General features: G+C 65.0%; 4 protein-coding genes and 1 non-coding gene across 6 annotated transcripts; 3 read left to right on the forward strand and 2 right to left on the reverse strand.

The window, feature by feature from the left end:
• Window positions 1-1,248, forward strand: LOC116498199 (ras-related protein Rab-42-like). The gene is made up of 2 exons (XM_032202457.1): window positions 1-254; window positions 834-1,248. The coding sequence occupies exons 1-2, from the start codon at window positions 1-3 to the stop codon at window positions 1,246-1,248; spliced, it is 669 nt and encodes a 222-aa protein (XP_032058348.1).
• Window positions 1,249-1,743: 495 nt separating this feature from the next.
• LOC116498200 (ras-related protein Rab-39A-like) lies at window positions 1,744-2,898 on the forward strand. Its single transcript, XM_032202458.1, has 2 exons — window positions 1,744-1,958; window positions 2,469-2,898. The coding sequence occupies exons 1-2, from the start codon at window positions 1,744-1,746 to the stop codon at window positions 2,896-2,898; spliced, it is 645 nt and encodes a 214-aa protein (XP_032058349.1).
• A 962-nt stretch (window positions 2,899-3,860) lies between these two features.
• TAF12 (TATA-box binding protein associated factor 12) lies at window positions 3,861-10,207 on the reverse strand. Of its 2 annotated transcripts, none has more exons than XM_032202188.1 (6): window positions 10,158-10,207; window positions 7,822-8,073; window positions 6,550-6,627; window positions 6,151-6,265; window positions 5,646-5,734; window positions 3,861-4,331 (listed from the first exon to the last, which is right to left on the reverse strand). In XM_032202188.1, the coding sequence occupies exons 2-6, from the start codon at window positions 7,987-7,989 to the stop codon at window positions 4,296-4,298; spliced, it is 486 nt and encodes a 161-aa protein (XP_032058079.1). In that variant the 5' UTR covers window positions 7,990-8,073; window positions 10,158-10,207; the 3' UTR covers window positions 3,861-4,295. The 2 variants fall into 2 exon arrangements, with proteins under 2 accessions (XP_032058079.1, XP_032058078.1); XM_032202187.1 differs by lacking the exon at window positions 10,158-10,207 and adding an exon at window positions 9,238-9,334.
• Window positions 10,208-10,544: 337 nt separating this feature from the next.
• LOC116498242 lies at window positions 10,545-10,671 on the forward strand. The gene has a single exon (XR_004254165.1). It is a non-coding gene; the product is annotated as a U11 spliceosomal RNA (small nuclear RNA).
• A 133-nt stretch (window positions 10,672-10,804) lies between these two features.
• On the reverse strand, window positions 10,805-18,302 carry LOC116498227 (discoidin, CUB and LCCL domain-containing protein 1-like; the record flags this gene model as incomplete). Its single annotated transcript, XM_032202485.1, has 15 exons — window positions 10,805-11,392; window positions 11,822-11,944; window positions 12,112-12,149; window positions 12,287-12,374; window positions 12,515-12,613; window positions 12,695-12,863; window positions 12,944-13,062; window positions 13,509-13,703; window positions 13,814-13,851; window positions 13,968-14,101; window positions 14,264-14,336; window positions 14,549-14,600; window positions 14,974-15,111; window positions 16,573-16,794; window positions 18,218-18,302. Coding segments are annotated over 15 exons (2,004 nt in total), but the record flags the coding sequence as incomplete, so codon positions are not given.
• Between the last annotated feature and the right edge of the window lie 338 nt (window positions 18,303-18,640).

The raw sequence follows: 18,640 nt of genomic DNA on the forward strand, positions 1-18,640 counted from the left end.
ATGGGGACGGCGCTGGGTGCCCCCCCGGACCCCCACGTCCCCGACACGGGGGGCCACTACCAGTTCCGTGTCATCGTGCTGGGGGACGCGGCCGTGGGGAAGTCGTCGCTGCTGCGCTGCTACGCCGAGGGGCCGGGGGGGGCCGTGCCCTGCCCCACTGTTGGCGTGGATTTCTACAGCCGCACCGTCCCGCTGCCGCCCGCCGGCAGGGCCAAGCTGCAGCTGTGGGACACGGCCGGCCAGGAGAGGTTCAGGTGAGGTGGGGACGGGGACGGGGACCCGGCTGGCTCGCCCCCACCCCAGGAAGCTGGGGCACCCCGGTGTGATCAGACAAATCCCCCAAAAACGCACCTGGGGATGGATCCTGGGACCTCCCTGCCCCAGCAGCCCCTTCTGAGAGGCACGTCCCTGTCCCCCAGTGCCTGGGGTCTGCGGTGTTTTGCTTCGGGTTTCGCTCGAGGAGGCTGCAGCGGGAGCAAAGTCCCCGTTGGGAAAGGCCCGGGGTGGACGGGGACGGGCAGTGAGGGCTCTCCGCGACGGGGACACTTTTTGGGGCCGTGGCAGCTCCTTGCCGAGCTGGCAGCAAAGCCACCGCTGGGCTCAGGGGAGAGCCAAGGGGACCGGGCTTGGGGTTAGGCGATCACCTCCCTGATTGCATCAGCCTGGGATGGCCAAGGAGGCTCAAACGGGCTGCGAAAGGGCTGGGTTCATCAGGGTCCTGCTCCACCCCATCCCCGGGAGCCTTTCGGGGTGCTGGGGGATATCCCCCCGGCCCCATTTATCCCGGAGCAGGCACAGGGGGTGCTGAGCACCCACATCCCTGCCGTGCCCAGGTCCATCACCAGGTCCTTCTACCGGAGCGCCGCGGGCGTGCTGCTGGTCTTCGACCTCACCAACCGGGCGTCCTTCGAGCGCGTCCCCGAGTGGTACCGCGAGGCCGCCGGCGACCGCGCCGCCGCCTTCGTCCTGGTGGGCCAGAAGAGCGACCTGGCGGCCGAGCGAGCCGTGTCGGCCGAGGAGGCCGCGCGCCTGGCGGCCTCCCTGGGCATGGACTTCGTGGAGACCTCGGCCCGCAGCAACCGCAACGTGGAGCTGGCCTTCGAGACGCTGGCCGGGGGCATCCTGCGGGCGCTGGGCCGCGGGGCCCTCGCCCCACCCCATGACTGCGGCGCCGTCAGGCTCATCCCCAGCCCCAGCCGCCCCCGGCCCCTGGCACGGGGCGAGCCCCAGGGGCGCTGCTGGTGCTAATGGGGACGGGACCCCCCGAAATGGGGATGGAGCTGAGGAGCCGCTGCCCTGTTTTTTGCCTGGAGCTCACCCCCTGGGGCTGTGTTCCCACGTTGGTTTGCGCTTCCAGCCTTGGTTTGGGGGCTGTGGAAACAATAATCCCCCCCCTCCAGGGGTGTTTTTAATAAACCAGCTGCCTTCTGCATTAAAAAAGCTCTTCCGAGTGCTGGAGCACCGGCGTGGAGCCCTGAGGAGGGGGTCACTGCAGGGGGGGGTCACCCCCACCCACCCCACCAATACCCCCAGTGCCTCCAGCGGGATGGAAAGGAGCAAAAAAAAGGAGGAGAAGGGACCCCCCGCACACACCCTCACCCCGGCACCCAGCACCCCCTGCCGGGGCAGGAACGCCTCCCGTGCCCCGGGCGCAGCGGGAGGAGCGGCAGCACCCTGCCCGAGCACGCAGCGGGCGCGGGGGCGGTGGGTGCCGGCGGGTGGCAGCGGTGCCGCCGAGCGCCCATGGAGCCGCGGTGGCACTACCAGTTCCGGGTGATCATGCTGGGGGACTCCACGGTGGGCAAATCCTCGCTGCTGCGGCGCTACACCGAGGGCGTCTTCCTGGACGCCGTCAACCAGACGGTGGGGGTGGATTTCTACGTTCAGTTCGTGGAGCTGGAGCCGGGGCTGCGCGTCAAGCTGCAGTTCTGGGACACGGCCGGGCAGGAGCGGTTCAGGTGGGTCTGGGTCCAGCCGTGGGGTCTGGCGCTGGAGATTTGGGGGATGTGGAGGTGGGGAGGCATCGGGAGCCAGGTTTGGGGTGGGGGGCTCTGAGCCCAGCCCTGGGGGCTGTTTGGGTTGGGCTGTGCGCTCTCCCCACCTCTGCCCGATGAGGAGGAGCCCTTGGGGCTGCCTCCTAAGCCCTGGATTGAGCTCTGAAGTGGCTGTGAGACCCCAAAATTGCGTGGGACTGGGGTGCTCCTGCTGGGAGCGGGGCAAAGCGGCTTCCCCATGCTGCTGGGAGCCTCCACGCCCCACTGCTGGGAACGGGAGCACTTGGGGGCCAGAGCTGCTCGTTGGTACAGCAAAAGCTTCTCCTTGCCCTTACGGTGCCTTGAGAGCCCTGTGCTCCTTCCCCAGGGCAGGAGCTGGGCTGAGGCTGCTCGGGCGAGACGCGGGGACAGAAGGGCAGCACCCAGGGGAGCCCCGGGCGCCGCTCACCCCGCTTCTGCTCGCGCCCCCCCAAGGTCGGTGACCCGCTCCTATTACCGCAACTCGGCGGGGGGGATGCTGCTCTTCGACCTCACCAACCGCGCGTCCTTCGAGAGCGTCCGGCGGTGGCACCGCGAGGTGACGGACACGGTGCAGCCGTTCCGCGTCGTCTTCCTGCTGGTGGGCCACAAGAGCGACCTGGCGGCCGAGCGCCGGGTGGGCAGGAGGGAGGCCGAGCGGCTGGCGGCCTCACTGGGCGCCCAGTACGTCGAGACCTCGGCCAAGGACGCCAGCAACGTGGCCCAGGCCTTCCAGATGCTGACCTTGGCCATCTACCGGGCGCTGCAGAGCGGGCTGCTCGCCCCCTGCGAGGCGTGGGATGGGGTGAAGAGCAGCGGCCCCCTGCCCGCGCCGCTCCCGGCTCACACAACGAAGGAGGAGAAGAGGAAGAAGTGCTCGTGCTAGGGACGGGGGCTCCGAGCCGCCCGGTTGTGCTGATGCACGGGAGGTGAAGCAGAAATCGGGCAGGGAGGGGCTGCAAGGGCGCATTAAACTCCCCGTGCTCACCTCGCTGCCTGCCCGTGTTTTCCTGGGGAAGGGGAGGCGATTCGGGCCCAGGCAGCCGCTGGGAGTGGGAGCACGGAGGGGCAGCGTTCCCCACTCCTGTTCTCGCCTCTCCTCCAAAGCTGCCTCCACACCCAGACAGGAACCGCAGCCCTCACAGCACCCTGAGGGCCCAAAGCTCTCAGCACACAGCTCCAGGACTGATCCCAACCCCCCCCCCCGTGCCATCCAGCCCAGTGGGCTCTGCCCAGCTCCGTGCCCCCAGCCCCGCAGCTTCTCCCCTCCCCAGGCACTCGCCTGGGACTGTGCTTGCCTGGTGCAGGCCCGGGGGGCTCCTGAGGCAGCAGCTCCTGGAAGGGAGCACGGGGACCTTGAACCAAGGGGGCTTCCCCCGTTGGTGCTGGCAGTGAGCTCAGCACACAGCAGCCTCCTGTTTCTGCCAGCGCCCTCCTCACCACGTCCAACAGCACCCGCAGCGTCCCTGGTGAGCAGGGCAGGCAGCGGGACGGGGCCTTTCCTCACGTCCCAGGCCAACAAAGCAGCAGATCCCCTTCATTTCCCATCCTCAGCCATGGAGTCACCTCCATTTCCACATCCTCAGGTGTCCTAACGGTGCCAGTGTCCGAACAGCGGGCAAACCGCTCAGCCCGGGCTGGATGCAAGGAGCCCAAGGCAGGGGGCAAGGTGCCCGCCCAGCCCTCTTAGCGCCTGCCCAGAGCCCAGGCAAAGCCTTCTGCTCGCTTTAAAGCCCAGGAGAGCTCTCCCAGAGCCAGCACCACACGTGGAGAACAAGCGATCCCGGTGGTTATCTCCCTGGCACTGCCTCCGCACGCTGTCTGCAGAGCACAAGACCGTGCCGCGGCTTTAGATTAATAATTTCTTTATTCATGTAAAACAAACGCAAGTATTTATATAAACACTGACATTACAAAGTACTGGAGCAGGTAGGGGCAGGAAGGAGGAAACAAAAACCTCTACAGATGCTTCTAATACTGTCCCACACAAGATCAAATGCTCTGTCCCTTGGATAATCACTTATACGATAAACCACTTTCAAGTCACAAATAAAAGTCTTTGTTTTTGAGATATGTTGCGCTCTTACAGGGAATGAGGACGGGGGCGTAGAATGTTTTTTGGCAGATCTCGTAAAGTCAGATATTGCTGCACCGTTAATAAAAAATATATGCTTCTCTGTAAAGCATTAAAAAAAATATCCCGTGGATGGCATCGTGGAGGCTTCAGTGGAGAGGCAGATATCCCAAAACGCACCGGCGTCATCTCCCAGCTCTTCCCAGGGGCTATTTCTTGGTGGTTTTGCGAATCAGTGCCATTCTCTGCAACAAGAAAGAGAAAAACGTGGGAAGCCGGTCCCAGACAAGGGTGCTGCAAAGCAGCTCAAAAACGCTGCAGGAGCAGCATTAGCCCGGGTTCTCTCAGGACACCGCCCGACTCGTTTCCGCACAGGTCTTTCAAGTCCATTTGAATCTCAGAGAGGTCCCAGCCGGAGCCAGAGGAGAAGGAAGAGCCTGCGCTCCCCTGCTCAGCACCCTGGGGGTGGTTGGATGAACAGTGGCCCAAAACCCACCTTCAGGAGGGGAGCTGCGATAACATCCCTGCTCTTGAACAGCTCCTGCGGGGCACCTCCTTCCCTGAGCCTGACCTTATGCTTAAAATCTGCCCCCAAGTGAGTTAAAGCAAAATTCAGGGGAAGAAACGGAGCTGCCTGGCTCTGTCCCCCAGCTGGAAACCCCGAGAGCTGTGTGCAGACACGGCAGGCGCCCGGCATTGCTCTCAGCACAGCCGAGCACTGCCTCGGGCTGCAGACAGAAAAAAAAAGAGGAACCTGAGCCAAAGCCTGCAAGGAGCACTGCGAATCGGCAAGGAACACCACAGGCAGCCTGCTGGGACGCTGCAGCACGCAATGAGGGCCTGCAAACGCAGCGTGGGGCTCTGGTTCCTCGCAGGCAGTCTGAGTCCCAGACAGAAGCAGCTGCAGGACTGGGCTCAGGTGGTCCCTCAGGGTACCTCAGTTGTGTTTCTGCCTCCTCCAGCCCTTCTCTGGAGTTCCAGGGAGGAAGCCCCAGGCCCTGCCTTGATTCTGAACTGCCTGCAGGGCAAGTATCAGGCCTGGGGAGGCAAGGCGAGAGCTGCTCCCAGCGCCGTGCTCATTGATGGCCTTTGCAGACCTGCAATTATTCCCACAGTGTCTGCAGTCAAAGACTCTCACGGGCCTGAACTGCAGCTGCTGTGAGGCCAGGGCAGTGAGGTGGCTCGATTCCTGTGGAGCCCGAGGAGTTAGCAGGGTGTCCTCACTCCTTTCAGGGCTCAAGGACCGCGAGGGGACAGCTGAGGAGCTGCCGCCTGCAGCTCTCTGTTGCTTTTTAACCCTCCCGACCTGTGCTGCCGTTCAGATGGTGAGTGCTCAAGTGCTACCGTTCTGCCAGGGCACAACCAGCACGGCACCACCAGCAAGAGGCAGAGCAAGCTCCATCCCCTGCACAAACCAACAAGAATGCTCTGGAAGCGATTTCAAGTCCAAAGCACTTGGAAGAGGCGACAGATTCACGCAGTGCCTGGAGCCCAGGAGCACCCTATGCTCATCAGGCTTCCACCACGCGGCTCTCGGTGTGCTCCTGAGAGCCCCTTACCTGTTTGTGAGCTTCTGTAGTGCAGGCTTTTTTGTAGGGTCTGATTTCTTCAGAACCAAAGCCTGGGATCCACATGTTCCACTGACGCTCTGGAAGAGAGAGCACGCTCAGCACACTCCTCCCCAGCTGCCCGCTGCCCGAGGAGCCCCCTCGTCACTCGCACAGCACCGGGACACCCGCCTGCAGCCGGTGCTACACGCAGCTGTGTGGGGCTGATCCTCAGGCCAGCTCTAAAAGTCTTTCTGGAGGGCTGCACGGCATTAAAGCACGCTGAAAATGCAGCCCCTGTGCTTGGGAACCGCAGCAGAGGCTGATGGGTGGCTACAAACTGCACAAGTGCAAACAAAACTTGGAGAGGATGAGGCTGGGGCAGGCACCCCGCTTATTCCCCACTTAGCAGGGTGTTATCTGGTAGCAATGAATCTGCAGCTGCTCGGGGGTTTCCACCCCAGCACCGTGGCTGCAGGGCGTGTTCCCAGCCCCCTGGTGAGGGCAGGTTCCTTACCGAGGTGCAACTGGACGTCCTTCACCTCCAGGGTGTTGGACTTGCGATGCCGCGCGAGCTGGCAGGCAGCCGTCACCACGCTCTCTATGAAATCGTCGGCGATCTGCAACAGCATCTGCCACGGAAGAAGGACAAGCACCAGCCCTGTCAGTGCTGAGCAGCTGAAACTGGGTGGAAAACATGAAAACGAGCCCTCAGGAGCTAACATGTCAAAGGCATACGCTACGGTTGCTGCTCTTAAAAACCTCTCTCAGTGCCGGGAAGCAGACACGGATGGCTGGAGCATCCAGCAGCGTAACGCGAGCCAACTCCCCCCAACGCCTGGGACAAAGGGCCACTGGGCCGTGAAAAGTCCTTGATCAGCTTTTTGTGCAGCCCCCGCTAGGGTTTGGTACCTACTTCCTCCACGTCTTCATCCAGCTGCTCGTTTGGGTCCACCTCACGCACCAGGTCCTGCAGCTTCTTCTTGGTTAAAACCTGAGGGGGTGAGAGAAGAAAGATTTGCTGCTCCTTCAGCAAAGCGGCTGCCCCCTCGGCTCCCCCACTGCCCCGAGGCACCCGTGTTGACACAGCGTATCAGCCCCCAACGGCAGAGATAAGACACATCAGGTGTTAAGGAGTCATTTTCGAGCACGAGAGCCCGCTCTGAACTGAAAGCAGAGCGCAGCAGCCCAGGAGAAGCAAATCTCCTGCACTAAGCTGGCACTAAAATGCCCCCGGCAGAAGCGAGGCTGCTGGTGAGAGGACAAAGGCACGACAAGAAGTCTTAAAAGGCAAACGCAAGCAACATTTCAGTGCCTGAATCTGTGCTCAGGACACAAAGGAAGCATTTCCGTTGCTCTAGTGCTTCACCTGCAGTGTTTCAAAGGGAAAGCTGACACACAGGTGAGTGCTGGGTTACTGCGGGGCAGAAGGCAGCACCCTCACAGCCCAAACAGGGCTGGGGAGCAGGAATTGTCCTGCTGCTGAGCCGTGGTGAGGCACCGGGCCTTACAGCAGCAAGGTGAGAGCTGGGGCTGCTCTGCTCTGCTGCCCCTGGAACCAGCACATCCCAGCTCCACCTCTCCGGCTCTCTGGAGACCCAGGAGAATTGAACCCACTCCTGGTGTCCTTGCACGGCTCCAGCGGGGAACTGCTGTGGCTGTGTTTGTGCTGGAGACTTGTTCCTGTTCCAGAGCTGTGACAGCACCAGGAAAGACCTCAGGGAGTCCGGGCTGTGCTCCCAGAGTACTTGCTGGGCAGAAACAGATTTTGTGCGTGCCAAAGGCTCAACAAGACCCTGAGCAAATGGGCAACGAGGCAGCAGCTTCGGGCAGCCTCCCACACCATGCTGGTAAGACCAGGGCTACAAAGCTGCATTTTTGTTCCCCTGACCGTGGAAAACCATGTTTAAAAAAACATGTTTAAACATGATTTAAACATTTTTAAAAAAAAAACATGTTTAAAAAGACCTTCCCAGTCACGCCCTGATACAGATTTTCTGGAGACTGAAGAAGCTTCTGCACCCAACCCAGCCTGAAAGCTGGAAGAAACACGTGGAGGCGTTTGCTGGGGGCAGTAACCGATACTTTAAGGGCTATCAGGTTTTTGTTAGTAATTTAAGGAGAGGGGTGAAGCTACAGGCAGGTCCGAGCTTCTCCCCTGCTCTCCTCCAGCCGGGGCTGAGGTTACCTGGTTGCTTTCGGGACTGAGCCGCCCTCCTCCGCTGGGCGTCCCGGGCATCTTGGCCACGGTGGTGCTGTTGGCCATGGAGCTCTGCGGGGGGGTGCTGGCCGGTTCTGGCTTTATCGAGGAGAAGTTGGAGAGGTTGATCAAGGTAGAAGGGCCAAACTGGTTCATAATCTGCTGGGCTTTAGCTTTTAGGTCGTAAAGCTTGTCCAGGTCCTGCTTCTTCTTGGGGTTGTGGGGACCCGAACCAATCAACTGGAGGAAGAAACAGAATTGTTGGGGTTAGCAAAGAATTCCAAGGGGCGCTTTGGTCCTTGCCCACAGGCGTCCTGGAGGGCCCAGAGGTTGATGGATTGGGTCTCTCTGGACACAAAAAGAAGGCAGGAGAACGCTTAGAAGAAGAGAAAATGTTCCCGGGTCTGTGAGGAGTTTGCCACAAGAAGCCTGAGGGCTACACATGGCCGCATGGACCCCCTGCTTCTCCTGCCGGGCCCTGCCTGCACGCACACTGCTTGCACCGTGAGCAGCTTCAAGGGTGAGGCCGTGCCCAGAGCCCAGACTGAGCCCAGGGCCACAGCCAACAGCGCCCAGCAGCGTCCGGGTCTTCGACGAGGCTGCGCCGCAGAAGCCCAAGCCAGAAGCCCGCAGGGTTCAGGCTCCCTGAGGTGGAGGTCTCGTTTCTGGCAGTGCCACGTGAAATCCTGCGCGAGGGCACTCGGCCAGCCCTCAGCCTCCCGTCGCCGCCGCGTGCCATGAGCACTGGAGGCGGTTTGGGAAGACAGGCTGGGGAGAGGCGGCCGCTCGAGGCCACGACTCTCACTCCGACGGCTCGTTTGGCAGCTCCAGGTAAGACCCTCAGCCACCAGCCGGCGTTTCCCGTCCTCAAAGCAAGCCTGGTTAGTTGGGGTTAATCCACACGGAAAAGCAAGGCAGCACTCACGCTTAGCCAGGGCTGTTTTAGTGCTTCGACCCCCCAGACTCATGCTCTGCGACCCCCTACGGATGTGGAATTCTTCTGGAAGCGTTCACATCACGACCAAGCCTCGTCGGGCTCTCAGCCTGCTCCAGTTCACCCAAACATCCCTTGTGCTCACCCCGACACCATTCCTGGGCGAGGAGCTCAGCACCAGACGTGTTTCATTCACACATCTCACCTTTCACACCAGCTGACCGCGTCCATTTGCTCCCCCAGCCACTTACAACCCCCTCAGGCACTCCTCGCCCACCATGCAGGGCAGGAGGCCATTTCTGCCCCCCGAGATCCGGGGCCGAGACACACGTTATCAGCCTGAGGTTGTTTTGCTCGTGTATTTCTCGATCTTGCGGCACCTGCAAGATCGCCAGAGGCAAAACCAAGGGGACGTGGAGGTGCCACCGCACGCCTGCATGCTGCCCGGAGGCGAGCCCCCGCTTACTTACAGCTATCTGCGTGTCTACATCTTTTATTACATCCGCCACTGCTGTGGGCCCAGCCAACGGAGAGGCCATCCCCGAGCCTTCCCGGTCCGTCAGCAGCCAGCGTTAACCTACTCTCCCGTCCTCCTCTTCCATCTCTCTCCCGTTCCTACGGGAACACCGGATAGTTCTCGTGTCACCCACTCTCTGAGGAGGTGCCGGGGGTTGCAGCAGGTCGGGGGGCTGCTGGTGCCCTTCCTGCAGTGTGAGGGGTGCTCGGGGCAGCGGTGAGCAGCACGGTGCTGCCCAGTGCGAGGCGAGGCTTCGCCTGAGATCCTGAAGCAGGAGCAGGACCTCGGCTGGTTTCCTTCTCAGGCTGGGAGGCAGAGGGGCTCCTGGCACCCCCTGCAGGAGCACGTCCTTAATTAACCTTACCCTTAATTAACCCCACAGCCTCCCTAAAGACCCTCTGCAGCTCGTTAAGCACCGGCTCTGCAGCTCAGCACCGCTCCCAGCCCTGCGTGAAGCCCAAAGGCAGCTCCTGGGGTGCTCCGGGGGCTCTGAGCCCTGCCCGGTCCCCCCGGGAAGGGCACTGCGGGGGCTCCCGGGGCGGGGGGCTCCTCACGGAGCAGTCCCGGTGCCCCTGGGCCAGGTGTGAAGGGCGGGTGGGTGGCTCCGGGTGCCAGGCGGTTAATTATCACCTCGGCTCATTAGTCCTGGACATTAGATAATTAGTTACCGTGTCCCGTTAGCGGCCGAGGCAGCTCCGTACCCGGACAGGCCGCGAGCTGAGGCCGCAGCCCCCGCCCGGCCCCGTGTAACCGGGCACGGCGGCACCGGGCACCGGCAGGGCTCCGCCACCGGCCCCGGGGCACCGCGCTCGGCCTCCCCCGGTCCCCGCAGACCCTCCCGTTCTCCTCCATCCCCCCCCGTTCCCCCCGTACCTCCCCATGCCCCGCAGCCGGACCCGGCCCCGCCGCCGCCGGCTCCGCTCCCTCCGCCGCCTCACCCGGAGCCCTTCCGGGGGCAGCACCCGGAAGCGCTTCCGTGTGGCGCCGAGCGGGCTGCGCGTGCGCGGGGAAGGGAGGCGGGAGGGGTATCCCGTCATGCCCCGCGTTATTTGCATACCGCCGCGAGGCGACCAAGAGTGGGGTTTTGAGGGGAAAAAGGGCAGAAATCGTTAAAAGTAATGAACCGAAGGCAGGAAAATTTGAGGAAAAAAGGGGGAATAAAGAAGGAATTATCTCTGGTATTAGAGAAGAAGATGGAGTCGCCATGATCTAGAGAGGGTTCGGGCGCTTTCCGGAGACGGCGGCGCGGGGCGCGGCCCCAAAAAGGGCTTCTGCCGTGCGTGGCACGGGGGGGCCTCGGCCGCCCCCGCGGAATCGACATCAAGAGATTTCGGAAGCACAATTTTTGCGAGCGGGGCCGCCGGTAACCGACAGTGACGGCGCCCCAGAGCCCGCGGTCAACAACAGAGGAAACGAGGAAAGGGGTTGGTGTCTGCATGAATTCGGTTCCAATTCGATTTAAACCCCCCGCTTTGTCCCCACTTCACCTTCCTGCTGCTCTGTGCACCCTTCGCGTCCCGACACCCCCAGCACGCGATGCACAGCACCGTGTATAGACATATATATAATATATATTTAAATAAAATAGTGTTTTTCTTAAAAAAATCCTCCCTCGAGGCTCACCAGCCAAGTGCCCTGAGCCTCCCTTCCATCAGTGACTCCCCCAGCACCGCTCCTTCACCAGGCCTCGTGGTACACGTGCGAGTGGGGACGCTCCGGCGAGGCGCTGTCCTCATGGGGGCTGGGGGGCAGCTCCCCTCGGGGGGCTGCGTTCACCCCGCTGAGTCCCTGCGGCTCCCCGGGCGGCAGGGTGGGCGCATCGTACCGTGCCAGGGGCGATTCCGGGGAGCCAGCGCGGCTCAGGGCGGCGGGGAGCCCCGCTATACCGCAGGGGCTGCGGCGGGTGCCGAGGGGCTCGGGGTCACCGAACGGCGTGGCGTATTCCGGCTCAGGCGGCAGTGGCTCGGCGTACTCGTGGTACTGCCCCGGCACGGCGTAGTGGCTGACGACCAGCGGCAGGGTGTAGCCCTCGTCCGGGGGTGGTTTGAAGGTGGAGGGCCCCGGCTGCCCGCTGGGGCTCACCTGCACCACATCAGGCTCGGCGTACTCTGGTATGGGGACAGGCACAGCTCAGCTGGGGACAGCAGGGAGGGGACAGCCCCATAGAGGAGCAGGGGCCCCGTGCCCACCCAGCCACCCCCAGCTGCTCCATGGTGGGCTGAGGTGTGCTGCGGGGTCACGGGTGGGCTGGGGGCAGCAGCACAGCCCCCAAGGGCTGCCAGAACCTCTCAGGGCAGGGCACACACCCCATGGGGACAGCACAGCCCTGTGGGATCCCAGCACCCTCCAGTACCACCAGTGGTGGAGGTGTAATAACAATTTCTCCCTTTGCAGAGGGTTCAGGATGCAGGACGGGGGCTGCACCAGGGTGTTGGGGGGGGGGGGTGGCTCCCCAGGGTGCAGCGTGGGGGTACCCAGGTTCACTCTGCCTCTCCTCCCAGCTGTAGGACCCGTCCGCACGCCCACGTCCCCGTTACCTGGTGAATGGGGCTGGCTCAGGTCTCCCAGCGCGGCCGCTGCGGGGAAGGAGGGCGGCGTGGAGCCGGGGGGGGGCAGGCTCCCCAGGGAGCACACCCGGCTCGACTCCAGCTTGGGGTACCCTGCGCGGAGAGCAGAACCCCCAGCTCCCACACACCGCCACCCTTGGGTGCCCACGGGGACGGGGCCACCTCCAGGGCTGAGCAGGAAAGATCCAGAGAGCTCAGGCCTTCAATCAGCCACCCCCACTCCTGCCTTTGGGGCCCCCCCATGGGGTGGGGGCCGTTACCTTTCACGATCCCACAGTTCAGCTCCAACGCTGGCTTCCTGCGAGGGGAGAGCAGGATGAGGGGCTGCCCCGCGCCCCCCTGTGCTGGCGGGGTCCCTTCTGCCCCCCCCCAGGACACGGCCAGCAGCATGAGGGGCTGAGCCTTTTGGGGAGGGGGCTGCCGGCCGGGACCCACCTCCTCCTGCGGCAGAGGAAGGCCAGCAGCAGGAGGCTGGAGCCGAGCACGAAGCCGCCGACGAGCAGCAGCACCAGCAGCGTGGAGTCTGGGGACGGAGGGTGGCATCAGCACCGTGCCCACTGGGCACCCAAGGGTGCCAGGAGCCCACAGCGGGCAGAACTGGGAGGTGAAGGCGAGTGCCTGCAGGCAGCCAGGAGAGCGGGGACAGCCCCACGGGGCACCCACCGGCCTTCTTGGGGTCCAGGGCGACACCGGGGACGGGTGTGCGGCCGGGCAAGCGGCTGGTGGGGACGGGGAGCGGGACATCCTGGGGGTCGCTGGGTGCTGCGGGGCAGAGCGGGTGCCATCAGCATCAGGGCCACCCTTGGGTGCTCCACGGGGCCGTGAGGGCTGCGGGACGCTCACCGTAGGGCCGTGGGGCGCGGACCCTCGCCATGGGGCAGCCCAGCAGGGCCACCTTCATGGCGATGCGCTGGTGCCAGCTGTGGGGCGTGACACGCAGGTAGCGGGTCACGATCGGGGGGATGAAGGCGTTGGAGACCTCCCCGCGGCTGTCCACGTTGCCTTCAAACACCTGGCGGAGGCGGCAGGGATGGCCCCGGAGCTGCGGGCGGGGGCTCGCGCCCACCCCGCCGCCCGTGCCCCCGCGCCCACCTTGTCCTCCTGGCCCCCGCTGCCCCTGTAGGGTCTCCAGTTCCTCCCGTCGCGGCTGGAGGACACGCCGTAGGACGTCACGTAGCAGTCGTACATCTCGGAGCCCTTCGTGACGATCCCTGGCGGGCAGGATGCGCCCTGCGTGTCACCGCCACCCCCCTCCCTTCCAGGAACACCCACGGCCCCCGCTCAGCCCCCCGGCTGCATCCCTCCCTCCTCCCCCGGCCCCACAATGTCCCCATTTTCCTCCAGCGCCGCCGCACAAAGCCCCCGTTGGCGGCGAGTGAACAAAAGGCGCTCGCTGGCAGCGGATGCAGGAGCACAACGTGGGCTTGTTCGGCCCCACAGGCGGCTGCGGGAGGCGGGGAGGGGACGGAACGGGGACGGGAAAGAGCCGGGAGGGAGGCTGGGTGCTGCCTGCAGCAGGGGAACTGCAGCACGAGGTGGCCCAAGGAGCCCTAAAAAGCTCCTGGGGCATTTTAGGGGGATTTGCAACCACTTGGGGCAGGGTGGGGGGCACACGGGGACGGTGGCTGTCCCCCTCCAGCAGCCCAGGGACACCGACCTGTGACGTTCCTGCGGGTGCCCAGGTCCAGCTCCAGCCAGGCGGCCTCGGCACCGGGTTCGGCTGCCCAGGAGGGGCCGGGGGTGCCCAGGGCCGCCCGCTCGGCCGCCCAGCCCCGCTCCTGCCCCAGCGCGTCCACCTCCTGCCACCAGGACGAGGCGTTGAAGGCGGCCACCTCCAGGGCATCGCCGCAGGCTGCAAGGGGAGGGGGCAGCTGGGGGCCCGGCTGCCGCTGGGGACCCCACGCCGGGTGGCGGCGGCGCCGCTTCGGGTCAAAGCGGGGCCTGAATTCATGGGAAAAATACCTCTGTGGAACAGGAGACGCTTCTCCGAGAGGGAGCCCCTGCGGGAAGGGGGGGGAGGGACGTCAGGGCTGCTCCTGCTCTTGGGGGATGAAATCCTGGCACCCCCAGCCGGGGAGGGCTCCGAAATTGAGGGCTGGCAGCCCCCCGCACCCACCTTTTGGAGTGGAGCCCGTTGGCAAAGGCGGACTCGTAGAGCGTGATCCCCTTCTCCTGGGACAGGCTGACCTGCCCGCCCGTCTCGTCCGCGATCACCCCGGCGTGCACGGCCGCCTTGCACAGCACCGAGGTCTGCGGGGACCCGGGGGGGGGTCAGAGCGGCCGGGCCCCCTCCCAGCGGGGGCTGAGCCCGGCCCCTGTCCTCCACCGGGAGCAGGATGGAGGTGGCAGGAGCCAGCCACGTGCTGGGGACACCTGGGTGTCACCCCAAGGGGGGGCAGGCTCTGTACGTACGTCCCGGTAGCCCTGGCGGGCGTTGCCCCAGATGTCCCCCTCGATGTCCTTGCAGCCGGCAGGGCAGTACACGCTGCAACGTGGGGGGGGGGGTCAGGGCTGCCACCCCCCCGTACGCCCCAGGGTGGTTTTGTGCCCCAAAACGTGTCCTCCCCCCGGCAGAGGAGCTGGGGCTGCACCCCAAGGATGCCCCCAGCGAGCCCAGCCCCAGCCCCAGGAGAGGGTTGGGGACAAGGGGAGCTGCTGGGGACTGGTTGGGGGGCACCAAGGGGGCCGGGCACGCACCTGGTGTGCTCCTGGGCCAGGTGGGTGCCTCTCTTCAGGCAGGAAACCACGTCTGCAAGGCAGGGACACCGCTGGGTGAGGGGCTCATGGGACCCCCCGGCACCCAGAGCACCCCATCCCCTTCCCAAATCCTGCTCCTGTTGTAGGTTTTTCTCCCCCACCCCCGGGTCCCCACCTCAGGGGGACAGGGAGTGACGTCTCCTCGCTCCCTGGGGCTGGGGTCCCAAATCTGGGGGTCCCCAACTCAGCCCGCTGCCCCCCATCACCTCCTCCACACCCCCAGCCTCCACCGTGCCCCCAGACAGGGGAAAAAAACCACCTCAGCATCCCGGGGGGGCATTATTTCGGGGGCTGGGAGCAACAGGAGCCACCCTGGGGTGGGCGAGGAGCTCCCCACACCCCCGGGGAATCATCCCCCCCCCCACCTGGGTGCTGCGAGCTGGCGTAGGACAGGAGGAGGCCTCGGCCCGAGCGGTGGCTGCTGCTGCTGAACAGGACGGTCACGGAGCTCCAGTTGGTCACCAGGGGCGAGGCAGCGGGGCCAGAGTCCCTGCAGTAGGGCCCTGCAAAAGGGACGGGGCCGTGGGGGCGATCGGGGTCCCCTGGGGGCGTTTGGGGTCCCCTGGGGGGGGTGGGCACAGCACCCAGACCTGGGGCTTCACCTCCCCGGGGGGCTCGGGCAGGGGGCTGTGCCCCGGGCAGGATGCTCGGGGTGGCACTGGCCCCGTCCCCACAGCCATAGGGGGCACAGGGAGGGGGACAGAAAGCCCCTGGGCTTGGGACCGGACTGGACCAGGGTCCCCCCCCCGTGGTGACGCCACCTTGGGCAGCTGCGTAATCCCTGCTGCTTCCTGGAAAACGTCTCACGAGGAGCCTCTTCACTGCTTAATTGCACCCAGCTGGGACGCAGCGAGCCGCCGAGGACAACGGCCCTCGTGGGCGCCAGGCAGCGCTGCCGGGGCTGGCACGCACGGCTCGGCCCCACACGGCCCCAAAAAAGGGTCCTGTGGTCCTTGTTCCTGGCCCCCCCTTTCCACAGGGGCCGCTGAAGCCGCCCCCTAAATCCCGGGGAGCAGCCGGGTGTAACCCAGATGAACCCACAGGCTCCATCTCCCGGATTAAAACCGCAGCTCCGGGTGCAGGAGGGGTCCTGGGGCATCGCTGAGCCCCGACAGGACGAGAGGTGTCCCCAATTCCCCCCCAGCCCCGTGCCACGTCCCCCACGGATGGGGAGGGGTCCTCAGGACCCTGACGTGGCCCCGGGGGAGGGCGGCAGGGTCAGGCCGGGGCTCGCCGCGGGGCTGGTCGGGCGCCAGGAGCCGGCTCTGAGTCAGCCCCTTCCCGAAAAGCAGCAGGAGAGGGATGGGGATGTCAGCGGGACCTGGCACCGGCCCCATCCCAACGGCAAAGGGGCTGGGGTGGCCTTAAGGGACCGGGCACCCATGGGTGCAAGCCCCTGGGTGCGGGCCCAGCACCCCCCGTGCCTCAGTTTCCCCCCCGCAGAGGTGGCCGCGAGCGGTTCCTAACCCAGTGAGGCCCTAAAGGGGTTTTGGGGTGCACATTGGGGGGGGGAGGCACCATCCCCTAAATATTTACAGGGCTCGGGCACAGCTGGGTGAGGGGAACGGCTCAGGGGCAGCCTGACAGGCTGGGGAAGGGACAAAGTACAGACCCCAAAGCGCCATGGGGCTGGGGGGCCCCCACCTTGGGGCACACACGGTGCCACCCCTGGGGGTGCCAACACCGAGGCGGGTGGAAAAAGTGAGAAATTGGGGAAAATGGGCAAAAATCCCAGCCCTGGGAACACTGGGGGGGATTTATACCAGCTCCTTCCCACCCCACAGCAGTGGTCGCACCCCACTGGGGCCACGACACCCCCGGTGCGCCACCTCGGCTACCCCCTCCAGCACAAAAACGGGGCAAAAAGCCGAATTTCCCCCATTTCCTTCACCGGGACTTCCCAAATCTGCCATCCGTGCCCCCACCCCGGGGTGGCACCACCTCAGTGTCCCCCCCCCCCATACCGTAGGTGGCCCCGCTGTCGGGGTCGGTGAGCAGCAGGGAGCTGCGGGCGCAGCGCTCCGAGGGCTCCAGGTCGAGGTCCCCGAAGACGAGGATGAGGGAGGTGCCGGGGGGGGCACGGAGCTGCCAGCGACACGCCGTGTGGTTGGGGTAGGTGCCCGGGTAGTTCCTGGAGCTCAGCGTCCCGCTGCGCGCCGCCAGCACCGTGTGGCCACAGCCGTCCCCTAAGGAAAGATAAAAGGGGGGCGGTGAAACCCCCCCCCAGCCAGCAGGATCCCCCCCCAGCCCCAAAATCGGGAGAGTTGTGCTCATCAGGGCCCCGTGCCTCGGTTTCCCCAAGTTTCCCCATCAAGCATCAGCTCCCTGGGGACGCCCTGCTGGTACCCGCGCACCCCCCCTCCAAAAAATGTTTTCCTGTTTGGAAAAAATCACTTTTCCGGACATATAAAAAGGAACAACCCCCCCAGGGGACCAGCCCCAGGGTCGCAGCAGCCTCAGTTTCCCCCGTGACCCCCCCCAGACACCCCCATCACCCCTTCGCTAGCCCAGGATAATTTTTTGGGGGGGATTTGGGGGAATAACCCCGCAGGGCTGCACAGCACCGAGCAGCTGCGCGCCCCCCATGCTCCCCGGGGGGGTCACCCACTACAAAGGGGGCTTTTTTCCAGCCTCACCACCCCCGGATATGGGGCAAGAGCCCAAAAATGCAAATTTTAAAGGCTTGGGGGGGGGAGCTTTTGTCTGAGGGGGTTAACCAAAGTGCAGGAATCTTGCCCCAAAAAGGCAGCGAAGCCACAGCTGTGGCCGGCAGGGCAAAGACCCCGAGCGAAACCCTAATGTGGGGGGGTCATGGAAAAAAAAGGGGGGGGTCAGAGCATCCCCAGCCCTGTCAGCAGGAAAAATCCCACAGGGAAAGGGAAGGAAAAGGGGGGGGACACGGGGGGGGAGCGGATGGTGGAAGCTCCGGAACCCCCCCGGGATGGGACGGTGGCCAAAGCGGGGCCATGGGATGGGGTGCGGGGCTCTGTGCCCCCCCCCCCCGTGCTGTTTTTGGGCTGATTTTCATTCAATTCATGAGAATTAATTAAAAAAAAAAGGCTCGGGATGCCCGGGAACTTCGGCTCCGTGATGTCCCGCTCGGGGAGTTATGGCAGGACGGGACAGGGGGGACAAGGGAGGGGACACCGGGGGGGGGACACACACCGGGGGGGGCACCGGGGCCCCGTCCCGTTCCCCAAATCCCCCTCGGAGCATCCCGAAGGGGGGGGGGGGGAACCGGGAGCCCCCTCCCCGCGGTGCCACCGCTGCCCGCACGGCTGAAACCGGTCCCGGGGACCCTAACGGGTGCCTCACCCAACCCTTAGCACAAAATAAACACTAAAAAAAAAAGCCAAAAACCCCATTTTTTGCCCCAAAACCTCACTTTTACCCAAAAAAAGGCAATTTTGGGGGGTTTCTCCCCCCCAAAAAAGCAATTTCTCCCCCAAAAAAACAATTTATCCCCCCAAAACCCCCAATTTCACCCCAAAACCCCAAAGCCCGGGCTGGGGCACAGCGGCCCCGTTACGGACTCACGGAACCGGGCTGGGGGGGGGGGTCCCGGTGCCGCTCCCGGTGCCCGTCCCGCTGCCGGTGCCCCGCACTCACCGTCCTGGCCGCCGGCCGGCCGCAGCCCGAGCGGGCCCAGCAGGAGGCAGCGGCGGAGCAGCTCCAGCGCCAGCCCCAGCGCCCCCCCCCCGCCGCCGCCGCCGCCCGCCCGCATCCTCGGCACGGCCCCGGCCCCGCCGCCGCCACCGGAGCCGCCCGGCCCCGCCCCCGCCTCGCTCCCATTGGCCGCCGCCGCCCGGCCCCGCGCTGCGATTGGCTGGCCGCGCCGCCACTCAGCTGAGGATGTCCTGAGGGGGGCTCAGGGAGCCGGGTTTGGGGGGGGGGGGGGGGGAACAACGAAACGGGGCTGCAGGGGGGGCACGGGGAGCACCGGGGAGGGGTGAGAGAGGCGGGCACGGCACGGAGCCGCCGAGCACCGCGGGGGGGCTGCTCGGCGGTGCGGCGCCTCCCGGTGAAAGCAAC

The sequence above is a fragment of the Aythya fuligula genome, chromosome 23 (genome assembly GCF_009819795.1).
Source record: "Aythya fuligula isolate bAytFul2 chromosome 23, bAytFul2.pri, whole genome shotgun sequence".
Taxonomy (NCBI): Eukaryota; Metazoa; Chordata; class Aves; order Anseriformes; family Anatidae; genus Aythya; species Aythya fuligula.

What these genes read in the sequence shown, in the direction of transcription:
- LOC116498199 (XM_032202457.1), top strand. Translation starts at nt 1, where the DNA reads ATGGGGACGGCGCTGGGTGCCCCCCCGGACCCCCACGTCCCCGACACG. An exon ending in GCCGGCCAGGAGAGGTTCAG is followed by an intron (nt 255 to 833) that starts GTGAGGTGGGGA and finishes TGCCGTGCCCAG; the next exon opens with GTCCATCACCAGGTCCTTCT.
- LOC116498200 (XM_032202458.1), top strand. Translation starts at nt 1,744, where the DNA reads ATGGAGCCGCGGTGGCACTACCAGTTCCGGGTGATCATGCTGGGGGAC. An exon ending in GCCGGGCAGGAGCGGTTCAG is followed by an intron (nt 1,959 to 2,468) that starts GTGGGTCTGGGT and finishes CGCCCCCCCAAG; the next exon opens with GTCGGTGACCCGCTCCTATT.
- TAF12 (XM_032202187.1), bottom strand. Translation starts at nt 9,306, where the DNA reads ATGGCCTCTCCGTTGGCTGGGCCCACAGCAGTGGCGGATGTAATAAAA. An exon ending in ATGTAGACACGCAGATAGCT is followed by an intron (nt 8,074 to 9,237) that starts GTAAGTAAGCGG and finishes TTCTTCCTCCAG; the next exon opens with TTGATTGGTTCGGGTCCCCA. An exon ending in GGACGTCCAGTTGCACCTCG is followed by an intron (nt 5,735 to 6,150) that starts GTAAGGAACCTG and finishes TCTCTCTTCCAG; the next exon opens with AGCGTCAGTGGAACATGTGG.